General features: G+C 43.2%; 1 protein-coding gene across 1 annotated transcript in view; it reads right to left on the reverse strand.

Annotated features, from left to right (window-relative positions):
* Window positions 1-7,304: 7,304 nt before the first annotated feature.
* The window catches only part of ARSB (arylsulfatase B), a gene marked incomplete at both ends in the record, with an annotated part of 176,978 nt that continues 158,832 nt past the window's right edge, over window positions 7,305-25,450 (reverse strand). Inside the window, 2 exons of the mRNA XM_080692784.1 lie at window positions 7,305-7,570; window positions 8,657-8,779. Of these exons, the coding sequence (XP_080548910.1) occupies window positions 7,305-7,570; window positions 8,657-8,779 (389 nt within the window). The remainder of the gene's footprint in view (window positions 7,571-8,656; window positions 8,780-25,450) is intronic.

The raw sequence follows: 25,450 nt of genomic DNA on the forward strand, positions 1-25,450 counted from the left end.
TTAAGCTTGTAAAAAAAAAAAAAAAAAAAAAGAACGGCAGAAACATTTACCTAGTGGGTAGTATTACCATGAGTGCTGGGGGTTGTGGAAATCTACCGGTGTCTGAAAGAAATTCTCTAAAAAGGTTCTTTCCTTTGTTCCTATAGTTTAGCAAGATAAGGCATATGTGGTCGGCTAAATCACAGAATCCGAAGAGGTTGTAGAAAGCTGGGCCAGATGAGGCCCACGTGGGCAGCGCAGGTACAAGGGGGGCTGGTGAGGTGGAGCTGAAGCAAACTCCAGGGTCACTGACACCCAGGCTCCTGGGAGTGCAACCTTGTGATCCAGGGCCCAGAGTTTACAATCCTGGAAGTGAGGACGGGGAGCAGAGATCACAGCCTGCATCAGGGAAAGCCTTAGTCCAGGAAATTTCCACGTCGTTCCCTTTTTCCTTCCCTCAGTATTTTTTCTTCTAAATATTTCATCTCACTGTCTTGCAGCTAGCTCCTCCAACTTGTTTATATCTTTCCTGGCTTCCCTTTGCTTGGATCCTCTGGTTCTCTAGTGTATTGCAGATGATGTATATGTTAGTTGCCTATTGTGTTTATACATTTAACTCACTTAAAAATTTTCCTCAAGCCGGGCATGGTGGCCTATGCTTGTAATCCCAGCATTTGGGAGGCTGAGACAGGAGGATCACGGTTCACAGACAGCCTCAGATACTTAGTGAGGCCCTCTGCAACTCATTGACATTCTGTTTCAAAATAAAGAATAAAAAAAATAAGGCTAGGGGTATAGCTCAAAGGTAGAATGACCTGGGTTCCATTCCCAGACCCGAAAAAAAAAAAAATTCTTCCTTTACTACAGGACATACAGGTATATAAGCAAAATAAGCCAGTAGGAAAAAAAAAGTGCAGCTGTGACTCTCTTTATAAAATATGGCAGGAGGAGAGGACAGTAGTAGTAGTGACATCAGAAATTGAAGTTACCAGTCACTGCGGGGCACCACCCAGAACCCCAAGGTTCCTTACCCATTGGTAGGGACAAAAGTCAACTCAAGATGGATCAAAGATCTGAAAATTAGACCAGATACTTTGAAGCTTCTAGAGAAGGGCACAGGTCCAACACTCCAACATATAGGCTCAGGCAGAAACTTCCTCAAGACCCCCAAAGCTCAGGAAATTAAAGCAAGAATTAATAAATTGTATGGTATTAAACTAAAAAGTTTCTGCTCATTAAAAGAAATCATCAAGAGTCTAAAGAGAAAACATACAGAATGAGAGATTTTTGCCAGCTATTCCTCTGATAGAGGACACATATCTAGAATATACAAAGAACCTAAAAGACTTTATACTAAGAAAGAAAAAATAACCCAATCAAGAAATGGGCAATTTAACTAAACACTTCACAAAAGAAGAGATACAAATGATCAAAACATGAAAAAAATGTTATTAGCAATCAGGGAGATGCAAATCAAAACTACACTGAGATTCCATCTAAGCCCAGCCCAAATGGCAATTATCAAGAAGTCATAAAACCATGTAGCTCAGTGGCAAAGCGCTTGCCTGGCAAGTGGACCGCCCTGGGTTCCATTCCCAGTCCAAAAAGACAAAAAAAAAAAAAAAAAAGACCCCCTTAAAAAAAAGATAAATATGTAGTACTTGTTTTGCTCTAGGGGTAGATGTTTTTTGTTTTAATTGAAAATGTGATCTATACTGAAAAGTACGTAATAAGAACATCTATCAGTGAGCTTTCACATATGCATATGCCAATGTAGAGACCAACCAGGGCAACGTTCTGAACCTTACAGTGCTTCGTCATGCCCTGCTCAGCCCATCTCCCTTTCCTCAGAGGAAACGACTCTGTTGATGTCTATCAGCATCAGTTTTTTCTTACATGTGCAGCTACTTTCACTAAAGCAGGTTGCAGACCCGAGGCCCACCTATCTCTATTTTCTTTCCCTATTTTCCAATTCCAAATTTCTCTGATATACTTCCCACTCCCATTTTTGCTTATTTATATTGTGATAAAATATACACAGATAACAGAATTTCCCACTGTGGTCACCTTAGTGGCACTGGCTACATTATGGATCAATCATCACCATCTATTTCCAAAACTTTTTCATCACCCAAACAGAAACTGTGTACACATCAAACAGTAACTCCCTCATCTCCTCTCCCCCCAGACCCTGGTACCCTCTACTTTGTCTCTATGAATTTTCCTATTCTTAATTTTTCTTATGAGTGGGATCATACAATACTATCTCTTTGTGTCTGTCTCCTTTGATTCAGAAAAATGTCCCCAAAGTTAATCAATATTGTAAAATGTATTAGAATTCCATTCCTTTTTATGATGGAAAATTCCATTATGTATATACCACATTCTATTTTTACATTTGTCTGTTGATGGATATTTAAGAGTTATTTCTTTGCTGTGCATTGTAATAAGACATAATTATTCCTTTTAATTTTCTTTCTTTTTTATCCTTTTTATTTTCTCGATTTAAATAATTTTTTTTTTGGTGGTACTGGGGTTCCTGGAAACCCTTCTAACCTCTGGGCTACACTCCCAGATCTATTTTATATTTTTATTTGGAAACAGGGTCTCTTAAGCCAGCGTGGCTGGCTTTGGAACCTGAGTGATCCTACTGTCTCTGCCTCCCAAGCACGGGGATTACAAGACACAGATTAGGTATTGAAAATGGAAGAGGTGAAAACCAAGTAAATCTTCCATGATTTAGACTGAGTTGATTTTACACACATTATTTTTGGTTATTTTAAAATTACATCAAGTAAGATAATCATTTTAAATGAAACTAGGACAACGACTGGTTGGTGTATAGCATGCACTCAAAAAAATAGTAGTTTTCATTATAATATTTGTTAGGCAGCGTTCTGTTACTGTAACAAATACCTGAAATAAATCAACTTATAAGGCAGAAAGGCTTATTTTGGCTCATGGTTTTGGAAGTTTCCATGGTTTTGGTTAGTTGGTTGGCCCACTAGTTTGAGGCCTATGGTGCACATCATGGTGGGACCATGTGACAGAAAAAGCCCTAACCTCATGCTGGCCATGGAAATAAAATAAGGAGAAGGAGTTGGGGCCAGTGTATCAGTCTCCCCCTTAGCGGCACGCCCCCCAGTGTCCTAACTTCCTTCCACAAGGCCCTACTTCTAAAGGCTCCACCACCTCCCAATTGTACCGCCACTGGGGACCAAGAAATACATGGGCCTTGGAGAATATTCAAGAAACAAACTACTGTGTAACAGCTTTTGCAAAATAATTTTTTTCATAATTGAGCATAATCTCAGGCTATTTTTAGCACAGTATCATTTCACATCCTTCCTTTTGGAGTGCAGTCATTTTAGAGTCAATTGACCAACATTTGTATGGCTACTATGTGTCAGGCATTATTATGGAAAATAGGGGTATGAGACTTGAGAAATAATCTAATTCCTACTTTATCAGAGAAAAAACTGAGGCACAGAGAGGGTTATCTGGTTTGTCCATGGTCATTCTACCAATTCTCTCTCTCTCTCTCTCTCTCTCTCTCTCTCTCTCTCTCTCTCTCTCTCTTCCTATTATTTCTTTGTGGTACTGGGGATTGAACCAGGGGCATTCTACCTCTGTGCTCTACCCTTAGCACTATTAAAAAAGTATTTTTTAAAAATAGGGTCTTGCTAAGCTGTTGTTCGCTATGTTGCTGAAGCTATCCTGGAACATGTGATCCTTCTGTCTCAGCCTCTTAAATACTGAGATTGTAGGCATGCACCACCATACCCAGCCCATTTCTCTCTTAAATAAGCAGCATTTGATGAATGCATGTAGATTTGATTGGACAATCTATTCCCCAGGAAGCCAAATCTACCCATTGCAGTGAAACATGTCCTAAAATCTAAATCTCTTCAAAAAGTGGGATTCTCTTTCCCTTGAATATGGACTGAACTTAGTGCCTTCTTTTATAATGAACAGGGAAAAGGTGGGAGTGGCAGTGTACCACAGTGGAGACTAGGGTGTAGAAGGCTCCGCAGCTCCCTGCTTGCTCTATCGCCAGACTATTTGCTCAGGTGGAAGCCATCTGTCTGCCTGGGGACGTTCTAAGGTGGTCCCCACATGACAAGGAACAGGGGCCTCCAGCTGGGAGCTTATGAGCCATCTCAGAAGTGGCTCCTCCATCCCTACCCGAGGTGTTGACGACCACAGACCCACCTAACTGCTTGGCCACAATCCCAGGAAAGACCTTGGTTCACCTAGCTGAAGCACTCCTAGATTCCCTATTATCATCTAATATGTGAAATAATATGCGTTTGTGGTTTTAAGCTGCTAAGTTTTGGGTAATTTGTTACAAAGCAATAGAAAACGAATATCCCCTCATGTTACCACTTTTGCTGTACCCCTTCCCTGACCACCCTCCAATACCTTTCTTCACAGTGCATATCCTTAGGGCAATGTCAGATACATCTGATACATTTTCTTCTCTTTCTTCTTTCTTTCTTTCTTTTTTTTTTTTGTGGTCCTAGAGATGGAACCTCCAAGCTACTTGAAACAGGGTCTCACTGAGTTGCAAAGGGCCTCACTAATTAGTAGCTGAGCCTGTCTGTGAATGGTGATCCTCCTGTCTCAGCCTCCCAAATGCTGAGATTACAAGCGTGTGCCACCACGCCCAGCTGAATACATTTTCTAACTCTGATGTTGTTGCTATTTTATTTATGTAACAGACTTATTGAGATATAATTCACATACTATAAAATTGACAAATTTTTAAAAACTGTGATAAAAGCCCTGTATATAAAATTTAATACATCTATCATTTTAAAGTATATGATTCAATGATATTAAAAGCATTCATGATATGGTGTGATAATCATTGCTATCCAGGTCCAGAACTTTTTTTTATCACCCCAAGTGAAAGTCCCTTATCCATGCTGATGTATTTTTAAAATATTATTTTTATTTTGCTCCTCAAATTTGCAATAATTGTATAGCAGCAAAGAAAAACTAGTTCACAATGAAATAAACAAGACCTTCTTTAAAAGCAAACAAATTTGTAAGAATAACAATACTTTAATGACGGCATATGAATATTTTCATCTTTTTGTATAGAATGAGATATGTTATATAATGGATAAAACTCATTAGTTGGGCATAGTGGCACATACCAGTAATCCCAGCAACTTGGGAGGATAAGGCAGGAGGATCATAAGTTTAAGACTCTGTCTCAATATAAAAAATTAAAAGGGCCAGGGATATATAGCTCATCCAAGGGTAAAGCATCCCTGGGTTTGATCTTCATTACCAAAAACCAAAAAGGAAAACAAAAAACAAAAAAACTAAACCTCTTCTAAAATCCATTGACCACAGAATATCCCTACCTATCAGGGAACTAGATTTGGGGATGGTGGATGAGAGTAACTGAGGACAAATGAGTGTCATGGAGTGGTGGCTTCCAATCTTAGATATCCGTGGCTCCCTGCTGCCCGGAGCACCAGGAAGCAGAAGGAATATCCAGGCTCAGTCCACACTATCTGCCACCAGCTGCCGGGTGAGAGGTGGCACTGTGGCCAGCTGTTTGCCAGCTCCGGAGGTGGGTAAAGGTTGGTAAGAGATGTCATTAGTTCTAGCACCGTTTCCTTCCAATAGTCGTATTTATTATAATACAGGGTAATTGTAACTAGGAAGTATTGCTACTGAATTGAAAGATGGCTATACAATAAAGACCTGCATTATATTTTTGGTGGTTTTATTTCGGATGTCCTGTGAAGAATGGAAGAGAAAGTTGCTATCAAGAGCATTGCTGGTAGGCAGAGTTCCCTGTGTCCCTCTGGAGAGGACATCGCAGCCCTGCTAGGGAATGTCCTATGATTTCCCAGATACACAGATCATGTTCCAGCTTCAGGAGGGCGGCTGGGAACAGCAGCAGAGTTGGAGGATGTTAACCCTACTCTGTATCCAGCCTGTTGGACTAGCATGTTTCAGGGAAAATCTAATTTGAGAAGTACTCATTTGTTCATTCACTCATTACTGTAAAAACATGTTGGGTGCCTGCTGCGTCCCAGGCACAGTCGCGGGCCCTGGTGATGAACAGTGAGCCACGCCGTGGGGCTGATGAAGGGAGCCTGGCTTTTACACCTGTCTCTCTGAGTTTGCACTCTCTGCAGCTAATCTGGAGTGATCTGTGTTAGTAGGAGGTTAGTGGGCCTGAGAAAGGACCGCAGGTCAGCCTACACAACGGCTTTCCCTAACCCTAGAATAAAACAGAGAATAAGAGAAATATGGAGGCCCCTCCTCTGCCTTAGCAAGGCCCAGTGTCTTGATGTTTGCCATTTCCTTTTGCAAATTGTCTGCTTCCACTGTCTCAAGACAAAATGGTCCTTTCCTGGGGTTTCTCTTTCCTGCTCAGGAATAGCAATGGAACTTTCTATATGTTAGGAGATAGGCCACCATCATGGTGATGAACTCCATGCCACTTGGGTAAAATCTCACTGGACAGATGCCACAGTTCTAGCCCTCTTGGGTCCCCAGAGTCAAGATCACAGAGCAACCTGCCACCTTCTCTGGGCAAAGCTCTGGTCAACTTGAGGGACAAAAGGAAGGCAGGCCTCTGCAGGGTTCTAGAACTCAGGGGTGCTCAGTGTGGAGGCGAAGCAGCCTTCCCACAGGATGCTAGAGTCAGAATAGCAAGAAAAGAGCCACAGAGGAGTTGGGGGAGGGAGGGTGGGAAGTCTAGATAGAATGAGCAATAGCTGGGAAACAATTGGGTTAAAATTTTTTCTTTATTGTAAAAACCAAAACCAAGGTGTGGGGCTGCTGTCATGCTGACCCTGGGAAATGGGCCTTCGCTCTGTGGGGAGACGCGTGAGGGGCCACGTGGGGGTCAGTCACACAGAATGCCTGGACACCATCTCTCACAGACGGGGGGACCCCCGCCAATAGAACCATTAACTGTCTGCTCCCTTCATTTGTTACCAGAAACGTGAGTCACTCCAATAAAACTGGCTGTTGGCAGAGCAACTCTAACGTCTGACTTGTGAGGCAACGAGAGGCAGCTGCTCCAGCCTCCGGGACGTGATGAGAACTTCCATGTCATGTTCTCAGCTGTCCCACAGCCAGGAGCAGGGGATAAAGCTCGTCACTGCTGCCTCCAGACACAGGCCTCGGCTAGGCAAGAACATTCCAGATTTGATCAGTTACTTCAATGCACAGGGGTATGAAACTGAACTCTTTGGCATGGTTCAGAATCACTAGAAAAGCCAGGTGACCTCAGACGGGGAGAACAAGAGGGCCAGCTCGCAATGGAAATACACTCCAGCCTTCTGGAAACCCTACATCCAGGGGCCCCACGCGCCTGTGGCCTTGGGATCGCAGCGGGGGTCCTGCGCAGGGTAGTACACAGGCACCGAGTGATTCTGGTAGAACTGCAGCCGGGAAAGGAGCTTCCGGACCACGTGAGGATGTTCTTTGGACAGATCGTGTCTTTCTTCTGGGTCCTGATCAATATCAAAGAGCCAGAGGGTCTTGGTGGCTGGGTCCGATGAAGGTATTTCAGACATACTGGATTGAGATGGTGGGGGGATCCAGGAACCACAGCCTGGTGGAGAAACACAGCTGTTTATTGGGAGAGACACATCGTAGGTAACTTCTAATTTCAGGGAGAATCTGAGGGCAAGGCTGAGCTGGCTGGCAGGAGTGGACATGTGAAGATGTGACCCTTGGTGCGTCTCTTGGTTCATTTCAAATCTCACTTTCTGTGCTTTACCAAGACGTGTCTTGCATCTTTACAACCAGGGACATCTGGAAGTGTGTGTGTGAGTGTGTGGTGGAGATTTTAGTTGTCGCAATGACTGGAGGGTGGGGATGCCCTGGTATTTAGTGGGCCCGGCCAGTGATGCTAAGATGTCTTGCAATACATGGGGCAGCCCCAGTGATGAACTGTCTTGCTGGGAATGCCAAGAACAGCCCCATCATATGCACTGCTTCGCGGCACTGTGGCGTAACCACCATGTCACAAGGTTACAAAGTACTGAAAAGAGGTCACTTTTAGAGAATATGATCAGGAAAGCAGAAGCTTCCTCTGTCCCTCGCTCCACTGCTGGTTGAGAGCGCAGCTCTCAGAGATTGTCTGCTAGCTAGATGTGCTGTGTGCAAAAGCCATCTACCCGAGACCCATGTATATTGTCCATGAAGCATTTCTTGCGGGTGTGTGCTTTAGGGTGATTCCTGTCCATGCCTCCTCATTATATCCTCATTCAGCAGCCCTAGAGATATGTTTTGTAAAAGGCAGTGGTTATTTTGGCAAACTTTTTCCCTTGATGTTCTGGTGGGAAAGCAGACTTGGGCCTCGACAACAATGAGGGCTGTGAAACTGGGAAGAGGCCGAGTCTTAAAGTAGGCCAAGAAAACCCTGAGCAAGTAGCTGTCCTCTCATGACACATCAGGAGGGGCCACAGAGATGTGAGGCACGAGTTAACCCCTCAGGTGTCTCAGCGAGGGGAGTGGCAGGGCTTAGGAGCCTAGAGGAGCCAAGCAGGAGGTCGGCGGAAGTGCCCGGCACAGAGTGATACTGTCCTCCCTCCCTAGAGAAATGGCCAAGCGAATAAAGTCCCAAGAGTACAGACAGCCTGGAGGATACAGAGGACACGGCCCTGCCCTGGCCAGTGCGAAGCTCAGATTCTACCTGGGTAGCCCGTGAGGAGTTTCCAATTCCTATGTCTAATTGCAGCGTGGATGGACGTGTTAAAGACTGAATATTCTGGAAGAGAAGAATTATCCTTTGCTGGAGCCATGCTGCTCCCAGGACCTGGGAAGAGAACATTTGGAAGAGTCAGATTGCTGTTATTGGAACATGTCGTTATAAATCAGCAGTTTATACCCTTCTTGCAGAACAGTAGCTTTTATTCAGCACTGGAGTGCAAATGTGTGTACTGCCACAGAAATGGATCTTTTATTAAATACAAACAGAAAGCTATAGTTACATTAAATGTCAGTCATAAACCACCACAAATATAAAGGAAATCCCAAAGAGATTAGAATACTAATTCATCCTTAAAATCACTCTGCTCTGCCAATGTACCGCTGGCCATATGCAGAACAGGGTTCTGTTACAGCCAACTGAATTGCCTTTTTGATTTTTGTTTTTTTTTCTTAAATGAATATATTAAATACATTTTCTCTGTATACTTACACCTATGTAGATAGTGTAATAAGTTTTAAAATGCACATTTTAATGGAATCTATCTCAAGCTTGGCGAATTCAAGCATGCCATGAAAATCAGTGTGTGTATTTATTTTTAAACCACACTTTGAATCTATAAGTAAGTGAGCAATGCTCATTTAACTCTTCAGATAGAATAACTATGGGCAGGAGAATAAATTTAGAATAAATTATTATTTGGTATCATGCATTATATTAACGTATCATTTTGAGGTCTTATTATTTGAGTAATTTATTATTTATTATTTGAGTAATTTATTATTTGAGTAATTGATCATGAGGATTTTGCTTGTGTGTATGTGTGTGTGTGTGTGTGTTCACGCACGCGTGTGTTCACACATGTGGGTTATGAAGATTGAACCCAGGGACAAACTATATTCCTAGCCCTTTTAGTTTTTACTTTGAGACAAGGTCTTCATAAGTTGCTGCGACTGATCTCAGACATGCAATCTTCCTGCCTCAGCTTCCTGAGTTGCTGGGATTACAGCTATGCACCACCACCATGCCTAGCTAATCATGAGGGTTCTTCTTTGGGGGAGGTGGAACAATATTAATACCTACTTTCTCTTGAGTTTGGAACCAAAGAAGAGGTAGAGGCCAGAGAGACATAGCTAAAAACATTGCTTCTGTTACTGATAAAGTCAAGTGGAAAGACATAGTTTCAGATCCATGGCAGAAAGTCCTTGCTAATAACTGACTTTTGACTTAGAATCTGACTTGAATTCCATCACTGATCTTGCTGGTCAACTACTATGCTCCCTCAGAGCACATAGTGCAGGCCAGACTGTTCCGACGTATCTGGGGACCTACTGTCCTTGAAATTAGACACACTAAAGAGCCTGGGCTCAGCATGCCAAGATCCTTGATTTGGATACCCCCCCCCCTGACCCCCAGGGCAGCATACGTGCAGTGAATCAATTCTAGTTGAAGACCCCAGTGAGACCCTGTTTCAAAATTAAAAGGACTAAAAAATAGGGCTGGTGGTGTAGTTTGAAGGCACAATGCCCCCAGGTTCCATCCCCAGTACTACAAAAAACAAACAAGGCAACAAGTAAACAAACAAACAAACAACCAGGGTCTCACTAAGTTGCTGAGGCAGGCCTTGAACCTACGATCCTCCTGTATCAGCCTCCCCAGTACTGAAATTATAGGTGTATGCTACCAAGCCTGGCCTTAAGTGCTGGAATTATAGGTGTGTGCCACCACGCCTGGCCTGTGTGTGCATATCGAAACGCCTCAAATTTGGACCTAGATGTATAATATTTAGTCTGTTTTAAGTTGACATTTCTCTTTAACTTTTCAAATATGGTCACAGCAATTGTCTTGGGAGCATTTCAGAAGGTTGTTGAACTAAACTAGTGGCCCAAAAACTAATCGCCACAGTGTGTGGTATGTCTGTAAAAGAGCAGACTCTACCATGGTGGTGAACCCAGCCATCTAATCTACCTCATGTGTGTGTGTCTGTGTGTGTGTGTGTGTTGTGTAAATGGAGATCGAACCCAAGGGCGTTCTACCTCTGAGCTATACCACCAGCCCTTTTTATTTTTTAATTTTGAAACAGGAGCTCACTAAGCTGCTGTGGCTGGCCTCAAATCTATGACTCTCGTGTCTCAGCTCCCAGGCATGTTCCAGCACACCCAGTTTCTACTTTTGTTTTACAAAAGACTTTGAGAAGCTGGGCACTGGGAAGCACATCTGTATTTCCAGTCGCTCCCGAGGCTGAGGCGGGAGGACTGCTTGAGCCCAGGAGTTCAAGATCAGCCTGGGCAACACAGTAAGACTCCTCTGTTATAAATTAAAAAACAAAACACAAAACAAAACAAAAAACCTGGGCGTGGTGGCACATGCTTGTAATGGTGGCACACGCTTGTAATCCCAGCATTCCAGAGGCTGAGACTGGAGGATCATGGTTCATGGACAGTCTCAGCTACTTAGCAAGGCCTTTCGCAACTCAGTGAGACCTTGTTTCAAAAAATAAAAAAGACTAAGCGGGGCGTGGTGGCGCATGCTTGTAATCCCAGCACTGGGAGGCTGAGACAAGAGGATCGAATTCGTGAACAGCCTCAGCTACTTAGTGAGGCTCTTTGCAACTCAGTGAGACCCTGTTTCAAAATAAAGAATAAAAATAGGGTTGGGGGTGTCGCTCGGAGGTAGAATGCCCCGGGTTCTGTCCCAAGTGCCGAAAAAAAAAAAAAAAAAAAAAGAAGACTAAAAAAAAAATAGGGCTGAGGGTGTAGCTCAAAGGTATAATGCCCCTGGGTTTCATCCTCAGTAACACACACACACACACACACACACACACACACACACACACACACACACACACAGACTTTAAGAGCACCCTCCTTCCTGCCAATGCAAGACTTTGATGCTCCTTGGAGTTTTAGTGCAGGGTTTAATGTAGGAAGCCCTGCTGGTAGTGGAAAAGGTACAAATCCAGTTTTTTGTCAGTTTTTGTTTTTTTTTTTAAATTGACCTTTACAGACATGCAGAGACTGAGCCAATAAATACCAGTGATTTTAGTGTTTCAGTCTTTTTTGGGGAGGAAGGGGTTCTGGGGATGGAACCCAGGGGCATTCGACCTCCGAGCTACACCCCCTGCCCTATTTTTGTATTTTTTTTGTTTTGTTTTGAAACAGGGTCTAAGTTGCAGAGGGCCTCACTAAGCAGCTGAGGCTGGCCGCAAACCGCGATCCTCCGGCCTCAGCCTCCCAAATGCTGGGATCACAAGGGTGCATCCAGGAAAACCTTTTTCACTTCTTGCTCCTTTGTGGATGTTTTGACTCTAACACAAAGGGATGTTTAGCATAGGAAGCAGGTTCTTAATATACAGATGGTGGTGACTGTGAATGCTCATGTTTTACTCCTCACAAGTTTGTATGAAGGCCACGTTTTGATACCAGAGAATGTTGAATAAGACAAGCACACTGTGCGAACATAAACAAAAAAGGGAAACAGCTTTCTCAGTCATACTTATATTTATATACATTTTTTCTTAAAACAAACAGGAACATAAAAAACCCAAACACTAAATAAGTCTAAGACTAAACAATGAAAGTTAATATTATCTCAACTTTGTTTCATTTTGAGGAAATAAGCAAAAAGAAAATTACAAAGAATAATATAATTAACACCCTTTGAGCCATCACCCAGAATGAACTGCTGACGTTTTTCTATATTTGCTTTTTTAAAATTTAAATTAGGTTAAGGGTTTTGGCAATACTGGAGGTCTAACCTAGGGCCTCATGCACAGTGGGCAAGTGCTCTGCCACGGAGTTCCATCTCCAGACATGCTTTTATTTTTAAATAGAAATGACTGGACAACAAGGATGAAGCTGACATCCCCTTGGTCCCCTCTCAATCCTGGACCCTTCACTCACCTCCCCAGGCTGCTGTGACTTCTGCGTACCATTCAGCCATTAAAAATGCAAGAGCATGTATATGTGTCAAGAAACAAGATACAGCCGGGCGTGGTGGCGCACGCTTGTAATCCCCGCGCTTGGGAGGCGGAGACAGGAGGATCGCGCAGGTTCGAAGCCAGCCGCGCGCGCTGGTTTAGGAGACCCTGTTTCTAAATAAAAATATAAAAATAGGTCTGGGAGTGTAGCCCAGAGGTAGAAGGGCTTCCAGGAACCCCAGTACCACCAAAAAAAAAAAAAAAAAAAAAAAGAAACAAGATACAGTACTGATCTATGGTTTAAAAATGTGTGTGTGTGTGTGTGTGTGTGTGTGTGTGTGTGTGTGACAGATGTTCTGCAACTTGCTTTATCAGTCACTGTTGGATGTTTACAGCTCTGTGATTATGTATGTGCATGTATTTCACTACATGCAAAAGTCACATTTTGTTTATGTGTTCCTCTGTTGATGGACAATCAAATTGCTTTAATTATCATTGTTTTTGCTATTAGTAACAATCCTGCAATGAACATTTGTCCACATCTTCTTGTGCACACCTGCTAGAGCCTCTCTAGGCTGTGTGTCTAGAAGTAGAACCGCCCAGTTGCAAGGTACATACATTTCCAGCCTTACAACAATACCAATTGGCTCTCCCACTGGTAGTGGCTCCATTTTCCTCATCCTGGACCTGACGTTTTCAGGAACTGTTGTCTAACTAAAATCTTGGGCAAATGCCAGGCACAACAGTACTTGCTTGCAATCCCAGTACCTGGCAGGCTGGGACAGGAGGGTCATAGGTTCAAGGATAGCCTCAGCAAGGTAGCATAACCCTCAGCAACACTGTTTCAAAAACAAACAAAATAAATAAATAAAGCTGGGTGTGGTGGCGCACGCTTGTAATCCTTGGGCTTGGGAGGCTGAGACAGGAGGATCAAAGCCAGCCTCAGCTACTTAGTGAGGCTCTCAGCAATGTAATGAGACCCTGTCTCCAAATAAAAAAATATAAGTATAGCCCGGAGGTAGAAAGTCTCTGGGTTCCACCCCCAGTACCACCAAAAAAAAAAAAAAAAAATAATAATAAAAACAAATAAATAAATTAATAAATAATAAAAAGGCCTAGTGGTGTAACTTGGAGGTAGGATGCCCCTGGGTTCAATTTCTAGTAATATACATGTATCACCACCACCATCACAAACAAGCAAACAAACAAACAAACCAGGTCTGGAGGTCTAGCTCAGAGGTAGAATGCTCCTGGGTTCAATCTCCAGTAACCCCCTCCTCAAATGTTGACACAAACTTTATTTTTTTCATTGAATCAGCAAGAATTATCTTTTTCAGTCAACTTAGAGGTTGGTATAAAACATAACACAGAGTAGGTATTGCTTTAAACAACTTGCATCTAATTTAATCTCTTTATTATCCATCCAATTCTCCATCCCATGGGTGAGAAAACTTGGGCACAGAGATATTAAGTCACATAGTAGCACTTTGGCTCAATATAAAGAGTGTTTACAACAGCCAGTGTTTCCCAACGCCTGGAGGATGGGCTTGGGTGGGGAGGTGACCTTCTAGCATCAGGGGTCACAGCCAGGGTCATCGGGCAGGGTGGCGGGGATCGCAGCACTGGCGCAGAGTGAACGGGATGGTCTGGCTCTCTATCTGAAATGCTGCCAATGTGAAATGAGCTGGGCATGGTCGGAGAATGGGGCTTAGGATGATCTACTGGGCCCTTGGAGGAAAGCAGTGCTAGAGATGATGGCAAGGATGCAGCAAAGGGCTGTGTGATCAAGGCCAAGTCCCACCACCTCTCTCCCAGAGCACGGTGCGCACAGGCTTTTGGGGAACCAGGCTGCTCGGGTTCCAATCTCAGCTCCTTCACTCACGTGTGTGTGTGTGTGTGTGTGTGTGTGTGTGTGTGTGTGTGTGGTCTTGGCGGTAGCTAACTTCTGAGGTCTCAGTTTCCTCATCTGTGAAATGAGGATAATAGTACCTACTTCACAAAATTGGTGTGTGGCCCTAATGTGATGAAACATTAAAAATGTCTGGAACTAAATCCAGTAAATAGAAAGTGCAGTAAATGGTATTGCTACCAGCTGTGCAATCCTGGGCAATTTTCTGAATTTCCCATACCTTCGTTTACTATTTGCAAAATTATCTTAACAATAGCAAGTGAGATAAGGCACATACATGGTTAGCATGGTATCTGCTATATTGTAAGATTGCTGTTAACATAAAAGATAACAGCTAATATTTGCAAGTACTCACTATGTGCATATAAATATACAATTCTGTTTTAAGTGTTTAGTGTATGTTAATTCAATCCTTGCAATATCTCTGTGAAATAGCAATAATGTCTAGGAATAACTCTCACTAATACTGTCATCAGTATAATACAGATTATTTTTGTTTCATTTTATATCCTCTTTACCCATGAGAGAGAGAAAACAGGAAAATAGGCAGAAGTCATCATTATACCAGAAAACAAAATAAAACCAAACAACCCCCCCCCCCAAAAAAAAGAACCACTTCTCTGGTCTGGGTTCGCAAAGAACCTGTATTTGCTCCCTCATTCAAGTTTCAGAATTTGAACAGAATTGAAGAAAAGTGTTTGAGGATGGAAGCTGGAATTTGCCACTTTGAGAATTTAGTCCCTTTTTTGTCCTGATGTTTGGACTGCATTCATTTCCACTGGGCTTTGTTTTTAATCATTTTTTATAATTTACAAAGTTCAGTTTAGAATTTCCTTCTATTTTGACAGACCCATTTGCATCCTCCTGCCAGGGCGATGCTGTCTTCACACTAAATGGTGTATGCTTTTTACCTGCAGTAAAATTTAATCACTTGAGCCACGTGGGAGAAGCCCTTAGCTTTTCCAGAAATTTGGTCACTGATGTGTTCTCTAATGTGGAATCCTGTCAGGTATGGTTTTAGTAAACAGGCATGGTTCAGGCTTAATTAATGACAGCTACCTTCAACTTTTGCACTTAAAGGGTTTAAGAGTAGCTTGTTTATTATGTGAATCGGGTATCTCAAAGTTTACATTAAAGGTTAATTCACATGAAACATTAGATTGGATGGCCACTTCTTCCTTGTCAATCTAATAAAAGTTCCAAGGATCCCCAATTGTAAGTGAAGTTCAAGTCACTGAGGTCCTTCTTGTGCCCATAGCCCAGAGTCAGTGCTCCCGACTGGATCACAGCACAGTCCGGCTGCAGCTGGATAGAGGCACTTGGGGCACATGTGGATCAAATCTCCAGTCTGCTCATGGTTTTACACATCTCAATAACCACGGGCCACGGCTGCATCTCATCTTGCTGTGTGGCAAGGATTTGGCCGGATGTGAGTGTGTATGCTGTTGCTTTGTTTTTTATTTTAAGAATTATTGTGGACCTAAAAATAGAAGTAAAAACTTCTATTTTAAATTTCCTAAAACACACTGGCCAGAACCCCCATACTTTGAGCTGATGCTGTGTTGGCTATGTTTAATTCTCTCCTTCTTCTCCCCCTTTTCCTTTCCTCTTCTTCTTCCTCCTCCTTCCACTTCTCCTTCCCGGGAATGAGCCCAGGGCCTTACACATATTGGAGAAGTGCTCTACCACTGAGTTAGTTACATGTATACATGTACCCCATGGTGTCTGCAGTGGACACTTCAGAGACACTTAGAAGACAAAGTTCTATGTTCATCATTTATATAGCAGGGACAGGGAGGAATACGCAGCTCCCACTTTAATCAGCATCCTCATGTAAGATTAATTTTATAGCTAAGTCAGATAGTTGTGAGTAGCCAGGCATGGAGGTACATGCCTGTAATCCCAATACTAGGGAGCCTGAGACAGGAGGATCGTAGGTTTGAGGCTGCTTAAGCAACTTAGTGAGACCCTGTTTCAAAATAAAAACATGAAAAATTCTCGGGGTGTAGTTTGGAAGTAGAATGTGTCTGGGTTCAATCCCCAGTTCAAAAAATAAAAGGTTTAAAAATGTTCAGATATCCTTTGCTCGTGAGTAAATTTCAGAACCAAAGAAAGAGAAATAGCTTCCTGATTGTTTGGGAATTTGAGTCTGGAAAGGAAGAGGAAAGAGAGAGCAGAGAGCTAAAAAGTGTGTGGGCCATGTGGTCATGGTCCCCCAGAAGGAGAGATTCATTTACTCAATCAACCAATACTCCCCTCCCCCTTTACTTGTTGTGCTGGGATTGAACCTAGGGCCTCATGCAAGCACTGAGCCACACCCCCGGCCCTAATAAATACTTCTTGAGCGAGTGCTGGTTGTTGGGTATGGATCCAGGTGAGGGAAGACTGGTGGACAAACAACACTGATAAATTATGCTGAGTGTGTGGCAGGGGACAGAGGCTCTAGAGCAAAAGGCGGGGAACTTAGATGAGTATAGGGGAAAGAGGAGGCCTCGCCAAAGAAATAAAGTCTAGGGAGAAACTGGAAGGCTGAGTAGGCGCTAGAAAGACGATTATTATTAACACTATGCAGGAAGGGGGTGGGTGTGCCGGGTGTGGGGATTGAAGCAGGATTGTGATGTGGGCTGGGGCACAGAGCTATAGGAGGGCTTCCTGCATCTGTACACTTGGACACCAGAAAGTCTTGTTATACAGTTTCTGCTGCAACTTTTTCAGCATGAAAATTTCTTGAGGCCTTTTGAAATATCTATTCATACTACTGGACTCAACCTTACCCTGTGGGAATTTGTTTCTCAGGCTTACTGTAGGCTAGGTAGGTGCTGTTGGGCATTCTCAATTTGCTTGCCCTTAATTTTATGGACTGGCTTATCATTCCTGGTCTTATATCCTATTTAAAAACAAGAACAACAAAGAGGGCATGGTGGTGCACACTTCTAATCCCAGTATTTGGGAAGTTGAGATAGGAGGACTGCAGGCTTGTAGCCAGCCTCAGCAACGTAGGAAGACCCTCTGCAACTTAGTGAGACCCTTTTTCCAAATTAAAAATAAAATAGGACTGAAGGTCTAGCTTAGAGGAACAATGTCTCTGGGCTCAATCCCCAGCATCCCCCCAAAACACACCGAGTTCTTGGCTCAAAAGGGCAATTCTTATTCATACATACTTTTGGAAAAAACAGAATGGATCTAACAGTCTTTGGTTACACATACCTGAAGTAAAATTAAAATGTGAAGCCTTTACTGGGGCCACACGTCTAACACTGAGGAACAAGAAAAGAGAAGAGGTGCTAGTGCAGAAATGAGCGGAGATGTAACCTGACCTGGTGTTATGTCACAATCAGGAGCCAGAAAATCTCTTAGGAGGAAAAGAATAGAGGAATAATGAGGGAAACAAACGGAAACAGAAAAGCAAAAAGAGAGGAGGAGTGGGGCAGAAATAAAGAGGAGAGGTAGAGGTAGGGCTGGACGGAGGATGCTGGCTCAGCCTGGTCGCTTGGGGGGACTTTGTGGGCTGATTTTTTTCTTTCCACCTTTACTTAGCTGTGTCTATGCTTGCCAGAATTTTCCAAAATTAGTTTAGGCCAGTGGGGCTATCGGGTGGAATGAAACTCAGAGTTAACTGGAGTTCTAACATGATTTAATGCCTAACTATAATGGGCAGTTAATAAGCATCTGTTGAGCTATTTTTTAGTTATCCAAGCTGCCAGAGCTAGTGAATGTCTGTATTGGCTTTGGAGCCAGCATCCCCAGTCCAGCACCTCTATTTAATAGCCCTGTGACTGTGGGCACTTGACTCAGCCTCTGTTTTCTCCTGATAAGATTATTTGGGGGAGAAATAAATGAGACAGTATACTGAATGCCTTTAGCAGAGTCCTGGGCACCTAGTAAGCTTTCAGTAAATGTTAATTATTAATCATCATTTTATTATTATTACCAACAAAAATAACAATATAATGTAATTATTAGTATAATAACGGTACCATCGATTGAGCAGTATAAACGAAGAAAGAATAAACAACCACTCACTGAATTCTCAACTCACATCCATCCATCCTGGTAATGAGTAAATATTATTGTTGTAGAAATTATACAACTTTTTTTTTTTTTGGTGCTAGGGACTGAACCCACAGGCATTCTACAGTCAAGCTACATTCTCAGCCCTTTTATTTGTTATTTTGAAACAGGGTCTCTCTAAGTTGCTGAAGCTGGTCTGGAACCTTCGATCCTTCTGTCTCAGCCTCCTAAGTACTGGGATTACAGGAGTGCACCATCATGCCTGGTGAAATTGCACAGTTTAGTTAAGTCAAGGGTTTGCAGACTATGTGGCAAAATCTTCCCTGCCAACAAACTCTATGCAATCACCTGTTATTATACTAAGCAAGATTAGCCAGTCAAACAAACAAAGAAACAGACAGACAGACAGACAGACAGATGTATATTTCTCTTAAATGTGGAAGCTAAAGAGATATTTGGAAAGAAGGGCAACATCAGATAGAAGAGCAGGGACTCCAATAGAGTGACTGAGGGGAGCTTGGGAAGGAAGAAGGGGGATGAAGACATACGGAATGTAACAGCTGAAATAACGCTACCTATGTATACTACCTATGTATACCAAAGTACCAATTCCAGTCTAGAGACTTGCACAGGGAAGGGGGGTGAGAAGGGTGGGACTTGGAGAGAAGTGCTCCGGGAGCTGTGTGTGTCTATGTTTCTATGACTCTATATCCCAATATGATGCATTATTATAATGCACCAAATAAAATAGCTAAAATTGGAGCTGTCCAACTTCTCTACCCTGGGTCACCTTGAGCAGTCTCCAGACCCCAAGTGGAAGCCCGTGTCAAGGGGCCCTGTGCAGGATGCACCCACAGGGGCAGGGGTGCAGCGAGTGGGGATCTCGGGACCGGCTGTACTGGGGAGGTGGGCGGCATGGCCTTCATCTTTCCCAGGCACCCCCGGAGCCTGCACTCAGCCAGTATGTATCTGAGAAAAGTGGAATAGAAAAGTCTGGCCACCATTAAAAATTCTCCTCCCTTCTAGACTTAAAACTTGATTGCTGCAAGTTTTCTGTTACACCCACACAACTTATTTAGAATCCTGTCTGTCCTTGGTCAAATCCTTAGGACATGAAACAGGAGTGTCAGGAAAAATAGGCCAGACATGAAGCTAATCAGAAAAAGGTGAGGAGGAATATTACAGATGTTATTTATTACCTACAAGGGAAAAATCAAAATGCTCATAATTTTATATATGCACTCTGTATGACATATTTCAAGTGAATCTAAGTTTATGATTTTTCAGTTTACAAAGTCAATTTCTCTGACACCTACTCACTCAATCCATATTTGATATTTAAAAAACGTCCTGGTGAAAAAAGAGCTTTGATGTGGTTTGCTCAGCCTAGACAGAGTTCAAATGTTAATCATCACTGAATTGCACATAATAAGTATTCAGAGAATGTGCCTGTTTTATAGGGAACTTCAACAGTTGGTTAATGTCTAACACTAGCCGGGAGTGTCGACTGGGCCCTGGGAACCCCAAAACAGACAACAGCCACTCACTGAACCCTCAACTCACAATCACCCTGGTAAATTAAGCCATTATGCATCTGAAATGCACTGATGACACAGCTTCTTATGTTTTAGTTTACGATGAATCATGAATGGATAACTTATATTATTCATTCATCTATTAAACAAATATCTATTTTGATCACAAATATATGTGGGGTGTTTTTGGTGCTAGAGATTGAATCCGGGGCATTTGACCTACAAGCTACACTCTCAGCCCTTTAAATTTTTTTAAATTTTGAAATAGGGTCTCGCTAAGTTGTTGAGGCTAGTCTTGAACCTGTGATCCTCCTATCTCAGCCTCTCAAGTATTGGGATTAAAGGTGTGTACCACCGTGCCCTGAATGAATATGTATTAGATATTAAATTTTCAGAGAAATATTTTTTTTTAATTTCATACATTCTAAAATAGTAGAATAAACATGTATTGTCTAAATTAGTAAATGCACAATATACTAGGAGATTTCAACTTCCCCGGGAGGACCCATGAACATGACAGGTTACAAAAAAAAAAAAAAAAAAAAAAATCCAACAAGTGTGATCCAGGCAGAGGGACCATTTCTCCTATTAGAATGCTCTTCTTAGCCGGGCGTGATGGCGCCCGCTTGTAATCCCCGCGCTTGGGAGGCAGAGACAGGAGGATCGCGCAGGTTCGAAGCCAGCCTCAGCTACTATAGTGAGGTTCTCAGCAACTTAGTGAGACCCTGTTTCCAAATAAAATATAAAATGGGTCTGGGAGGAAAGCCCAGAGGTAGAAAGCCCCTGGGTTCCACTCCCAGAACCACCAAAAAAAAAAAAAAAAAAAAAAAAAAAAAAAAAAAAAGGAAAAGAAAAAAGAATGCTCTTCTTCCTCCGGAACCCCTTCTCTTTCATTGTCTAAGTGAGCAGATGCAGGCAGAGCCCTCCACAGTGCCTGACACAGGCGAGACGCCCTCGGGCGGAGTTGTTAGTTCTACCTGACATTCTTTCCAGCCTCCTTTTCTTTTTGTCTTTGTTCATCTCTTTAGTGTTTTCACTCCCCTAGGTTGTACCTGGACAATCTCCAATATCTTATCTCCTACCCAGATTTTCTGCCTGTCAGATCCTCAGTGACTCTAGCCGAGGCAAACCTACCTGGGAACAAGTGGCCAGCGTCTAGCCTTCCTGCTTCATTCACAACGCGTCCCCGTAACCACCCTCCAGCCCTGCACTTGTAAGGATGGAATGTGCCAATCATCTCTTTTTCTCTGGCCTTGGCCATGAAAACAGGTTCAACCTCTTTAGCCTGCCTGTCCCCTTCTCCTATGACAATGGTTTGCATACTTCTGGTTCTCTCGATTTTTTTTTTTTTTGTACTGGGGATTGAACCCAGAACCATTCTACCTCTGAGCTACAACCTCAGCCTTTTTTATTTTTTATTTCAAAACAGGGTCTCGCTAAGTTGCTGAGGGCCTTGGTAAGTTTTAAAGGCTGGCCTCAAACCTGTTATCCTCCTGTCTCAGCCTCCTAAGTACTTGAGTGCCACCGCACCTGGCACTCCCTCACCTGTATGCTGCTCTCATGAGCCAACCTGCCTTCGTTGAGCTCTATGGCCAGGGTGAGGCAGAGGGCAAGGAGTCAGGGAAATCCATCCCGTATACCTGCTGCCCACAGATAGCTTCCATAGGTGACTCCTCTCTGATGCCCCTACGCATTGTCAAGTTGTGGACTACAAAACTGAATTTCTAACTGCTGTAGTTAAAGTGATAGAAATGTGTGGACTGGGATGCAGGATGAGAAAGCGGTAGAGAATGGAATGCTGAAGAGAACCAAAAATGAAAGACATAGTGGGGAAGGGTCCCCAAAAAAGACTGAGAAGGAGGAGATAGACTACAAGAGTGCTGCAGAAGCCACATATTCCATGGGGAATATATTCAGTAGAAAGAAATGGGAAGTCTGAGAAAGCAGAGAATGAGGACATGGGGCTTGGCACACAGGCGGGCCTGGGGACGCCTGCTGGGTGGCCTTTGCCATACAATGACTTTATAAGCATGAACTCGGTCCAGTGAGCTTCTAACAACAGAGACAGGACAGACAGGAAGAAGACCGTGTATTTTCTCTAATCATCCTCCAATTAAAGTGATAACAGATGGCCAGTCCTGCCCAGTGATCATGTGCCAGCATCCTCTCCACCCTGGTCCTGCTTCGCAATGGGCTAATCTAATACAGGATGATAGCTACCCATCACATTCACATTTTTAGTCTGTCTCTCTCTAAATACACGTTTTTCAAGTAATTGGTAGAGTCCGTCAACAAATGGCTATAAATAGGCATTGTGTGTATAAAAAAGGGGGAAACTAACCAAAAATATTCATCTTCAGCCTGTGATTAAGATGATGAGCATGAAGCAGACGGAGTCGTTTGTTCCCTGGCTTGGGATGAAAGAAGAAAGGCTCCCCTGCCCCCAACATGGCATCCAGTGAAATCCCAACCACAAAGCCTCGCGATCCAAAACGCCTTGCTGAAGGTCGAGCTCCTCCTGTGCTGTGCAGTTCATATTCCAGCATGCAGGAAAGACGTGTCTAGGCTCCGAGCACATTTTTGGATGAGGATGAAGTATTTCGAACTTAATACTTAATTTGGGAAGTGGGCCTTGCCCGTGGTTCGGCCCATGATGGCTGTCAGGCTGGCCCGGCCACTCCGTGCAGGATATGATGCCATTCATCTGAGCCCAGGAGCCCACAAGGGGGATCAGCAGTGACAGTTACAGTTGCAGAAAACTGAAGCTGGCTGGCATTCGTCCAGGGATAGCCCTTGGACAGTACTGCCGACCACAGCTCCAAACCCCAGCATGTGTGTGCACCCTGTAATCACTGCCACGAGGCCGCTAGGTGCTGCGTGCCAAAGGTACAAAAGTAAACATTCGGGGCAATTATTCCTAGTCTACCCTAGTTTTTGATAGCAGCCCAGTTTGTACTAAGGATGCCTGCCTTATGTGAAAAGCTATCAAGGGAGCCAGGCATGGTGGTACATGCCTGTAATTCCAGTACTTGGGCAGCTGAGACAGGAAGATTTCAGGTTCAAGACCACTCCTGCAACTTAGCAATATTCTGTTTTCAAGTAAAAAATAAAATAGGGCTGAGGGTGTAGCTCAGAGGTAGAACACCCACTCCTACGTTCAATCTCAAGTACCACCATGAAAGAAAAAAGAAAGAAAGAGAGAAAGAAGGGAAAGAAAAGAGAAAGAGAAAGAGAAAAAAAGAAAAGGAAAGGAAGAGAAAAGAAAAAAAGAAAAGAAAAGCTATCAGGGTCCCACATGAACTGAGATTCAGAACACAATCTTTCTTCCTGAAGAAAACTGAAAGCATGTCTGAGATGGCATGAAAAGATGGTTTCTTTGCTTTGCTATGATTAGAGAGATTGAAATATTAAGAAGTACTAGTAACACTTCAGATCACCTTCGCCCCCCCCCCCCCCCCCCGCTGTGCTGGGGATGGAAACCATTTCACTCTAGGCAAGAGCTCTAGCACGGAGCTGAGCTAAACCCCTAGCCTTTTAGATCACCACTGAAAAAGGTGCTATGTTCCAGAGAGCTCCTGTCTTAAATGTTCCTGAATTTACAGGTGTTGGTATGAATTTTGTAGTTTGACGGAGGAGCCTTCCTGAGGCTTCTTCTATGACCCGAGTGAACTTTCAAGGCCATGATCTCAGTGTGTTTCGTAAATGATACCAGCCTCCAGGCCCCTCACACAGTCATTGAAAGGCCTCACACCGGGCAGAGTATGTGTGTGGTGGCCAGCCCAGTCTGAGGAACAGTCTCTAACAGTTCACCAAAGCAGGCAGGAGGAGCTTAAAAGCCCTGCCCCCATCCTTCCCCTGATACTAACTCTGGCCCACTCACACGCAGGGATAATGTGTTCAGAAAAACCCCCTTCTGAACCTGCATATGGAAAACCAATTAAGATAGAGAGAAAAATAAGACAGAAATGAATTTTCCATCTGACTCAAATAAGAATGTTTTGAGTCAGGCCTATTTAGAAACAGAACAGAGGGGCCTGCTGTCACACCGGAGGCTCATTTAGCTAGCAGATGGTACCCTACAGGGGTTCAGGTGACCAAGAGCTCTCAGAGGTAGGCTAAATTCTGAAAATGTGGCCAGTTTGTCTGATATACTCCACTGGCTCTAGAACAGATGGTCCCACAAAAATTCTTGGGAGAGAGGATAACAAAGCACAGTCAGAGAGGGTAAGTAGTTCTGGAGTTGTAAGGCCCAGGAGGACAACTACAGTCTTCAGCAAGGAATTCTATGGTTCAAAAGAGATGAGTCTGAGGATTCCCAACATAGAGAAATAATATTTTATGGGATGGAAATGCTAATTCCCCCAATTTGATCATTACACATTGCATGCATTTACTGAGTTATAATAGTATACCTTACAAATATGCACAAATATTATATGCTGATTTAAAAACCTTTATAATTATTTTGTGGTACTGGGGATGGAATGCAGGGGCCTTCTACCTCTGGACTACACTCCCAGACCTATTTTATATTTTTATTTGGAGACAGGGTGAAAGCCTCACTAAGTAGCTGAGGCTGGTTTTGAACCTGCAAAATCCTCCTGTCTCAGCCTTCCCAAGTCCTGAGATTACAAGCATGCACCACCACACTTTGCTCTATAATTTTTTACAATCTTTATAAAAATCTTTATAATTTTCACCTACCATTTCTCCCAAAGGCATTCCAATTTAACTGGCTACAAACTGCATTTTGGAAAGGATCACACATTAAAACAACAACAAATCAACAAAAAAACTTTTGAGCAGTATCTTTGTTTAAGGAACTGTGCAAGGTATCACAGGAATTATAGAAAAGTCTTAATTCATTCTTTTTTGAGGATGTACCAGGTACTGGTTTAGATACCAGGAAAAATATCTCTACTCAAGAAGCTTAGAAGGAATGGGAAGAATAAATGCCAATAAAAGGCATTGTACAATAAATGCCAAAGGAGTAGTGACATATAACTTAAATAATGCAGCATTAATTACTGAGCACGTAATACAGGCCTCGATATACAAAGGCACTGGGGACTAAGTGCAGAACTCCAGAGACAGATTATTTCTGGTTGGTGGAGGAAGGGAAAGCTGCCCAGGGAAGGTAAGACTTGGTGAGGGCTTGCAGTGAGGGCTCAGCAGGACTCAGAGGAAGCTGGCTTAGCAACAGGCTATCCCAGGCTGAGGAGGATGGTATGAGGTGGAGATTCACCACGTCTGGACTATGGAGGATGGCTGGGTACCTGAGCCAAGCCATCGGGACTATGGAGGAGAACAGGGTAAGAACAGTTTAGAAAGAGTAGTTTGGGTCAGTTTCCCTAAACTACAGAAGTTATAACTTCTTTCAGTAATTAGAAACCAGCAACATTTTT

Source organism: Muscardinus avellanarius (assembly GCF_963383645.1).
Source record: "Muscardinus avellanarius genome assembly, chromosome: 1".
Classification (NCBI taxonomy): domain Eukaryota; kingdom Metazoa; phylum Chordata; class Mammalia; order Rodentia; family Gliridae; genus Muscardinus; species Muscardinus avellanarius.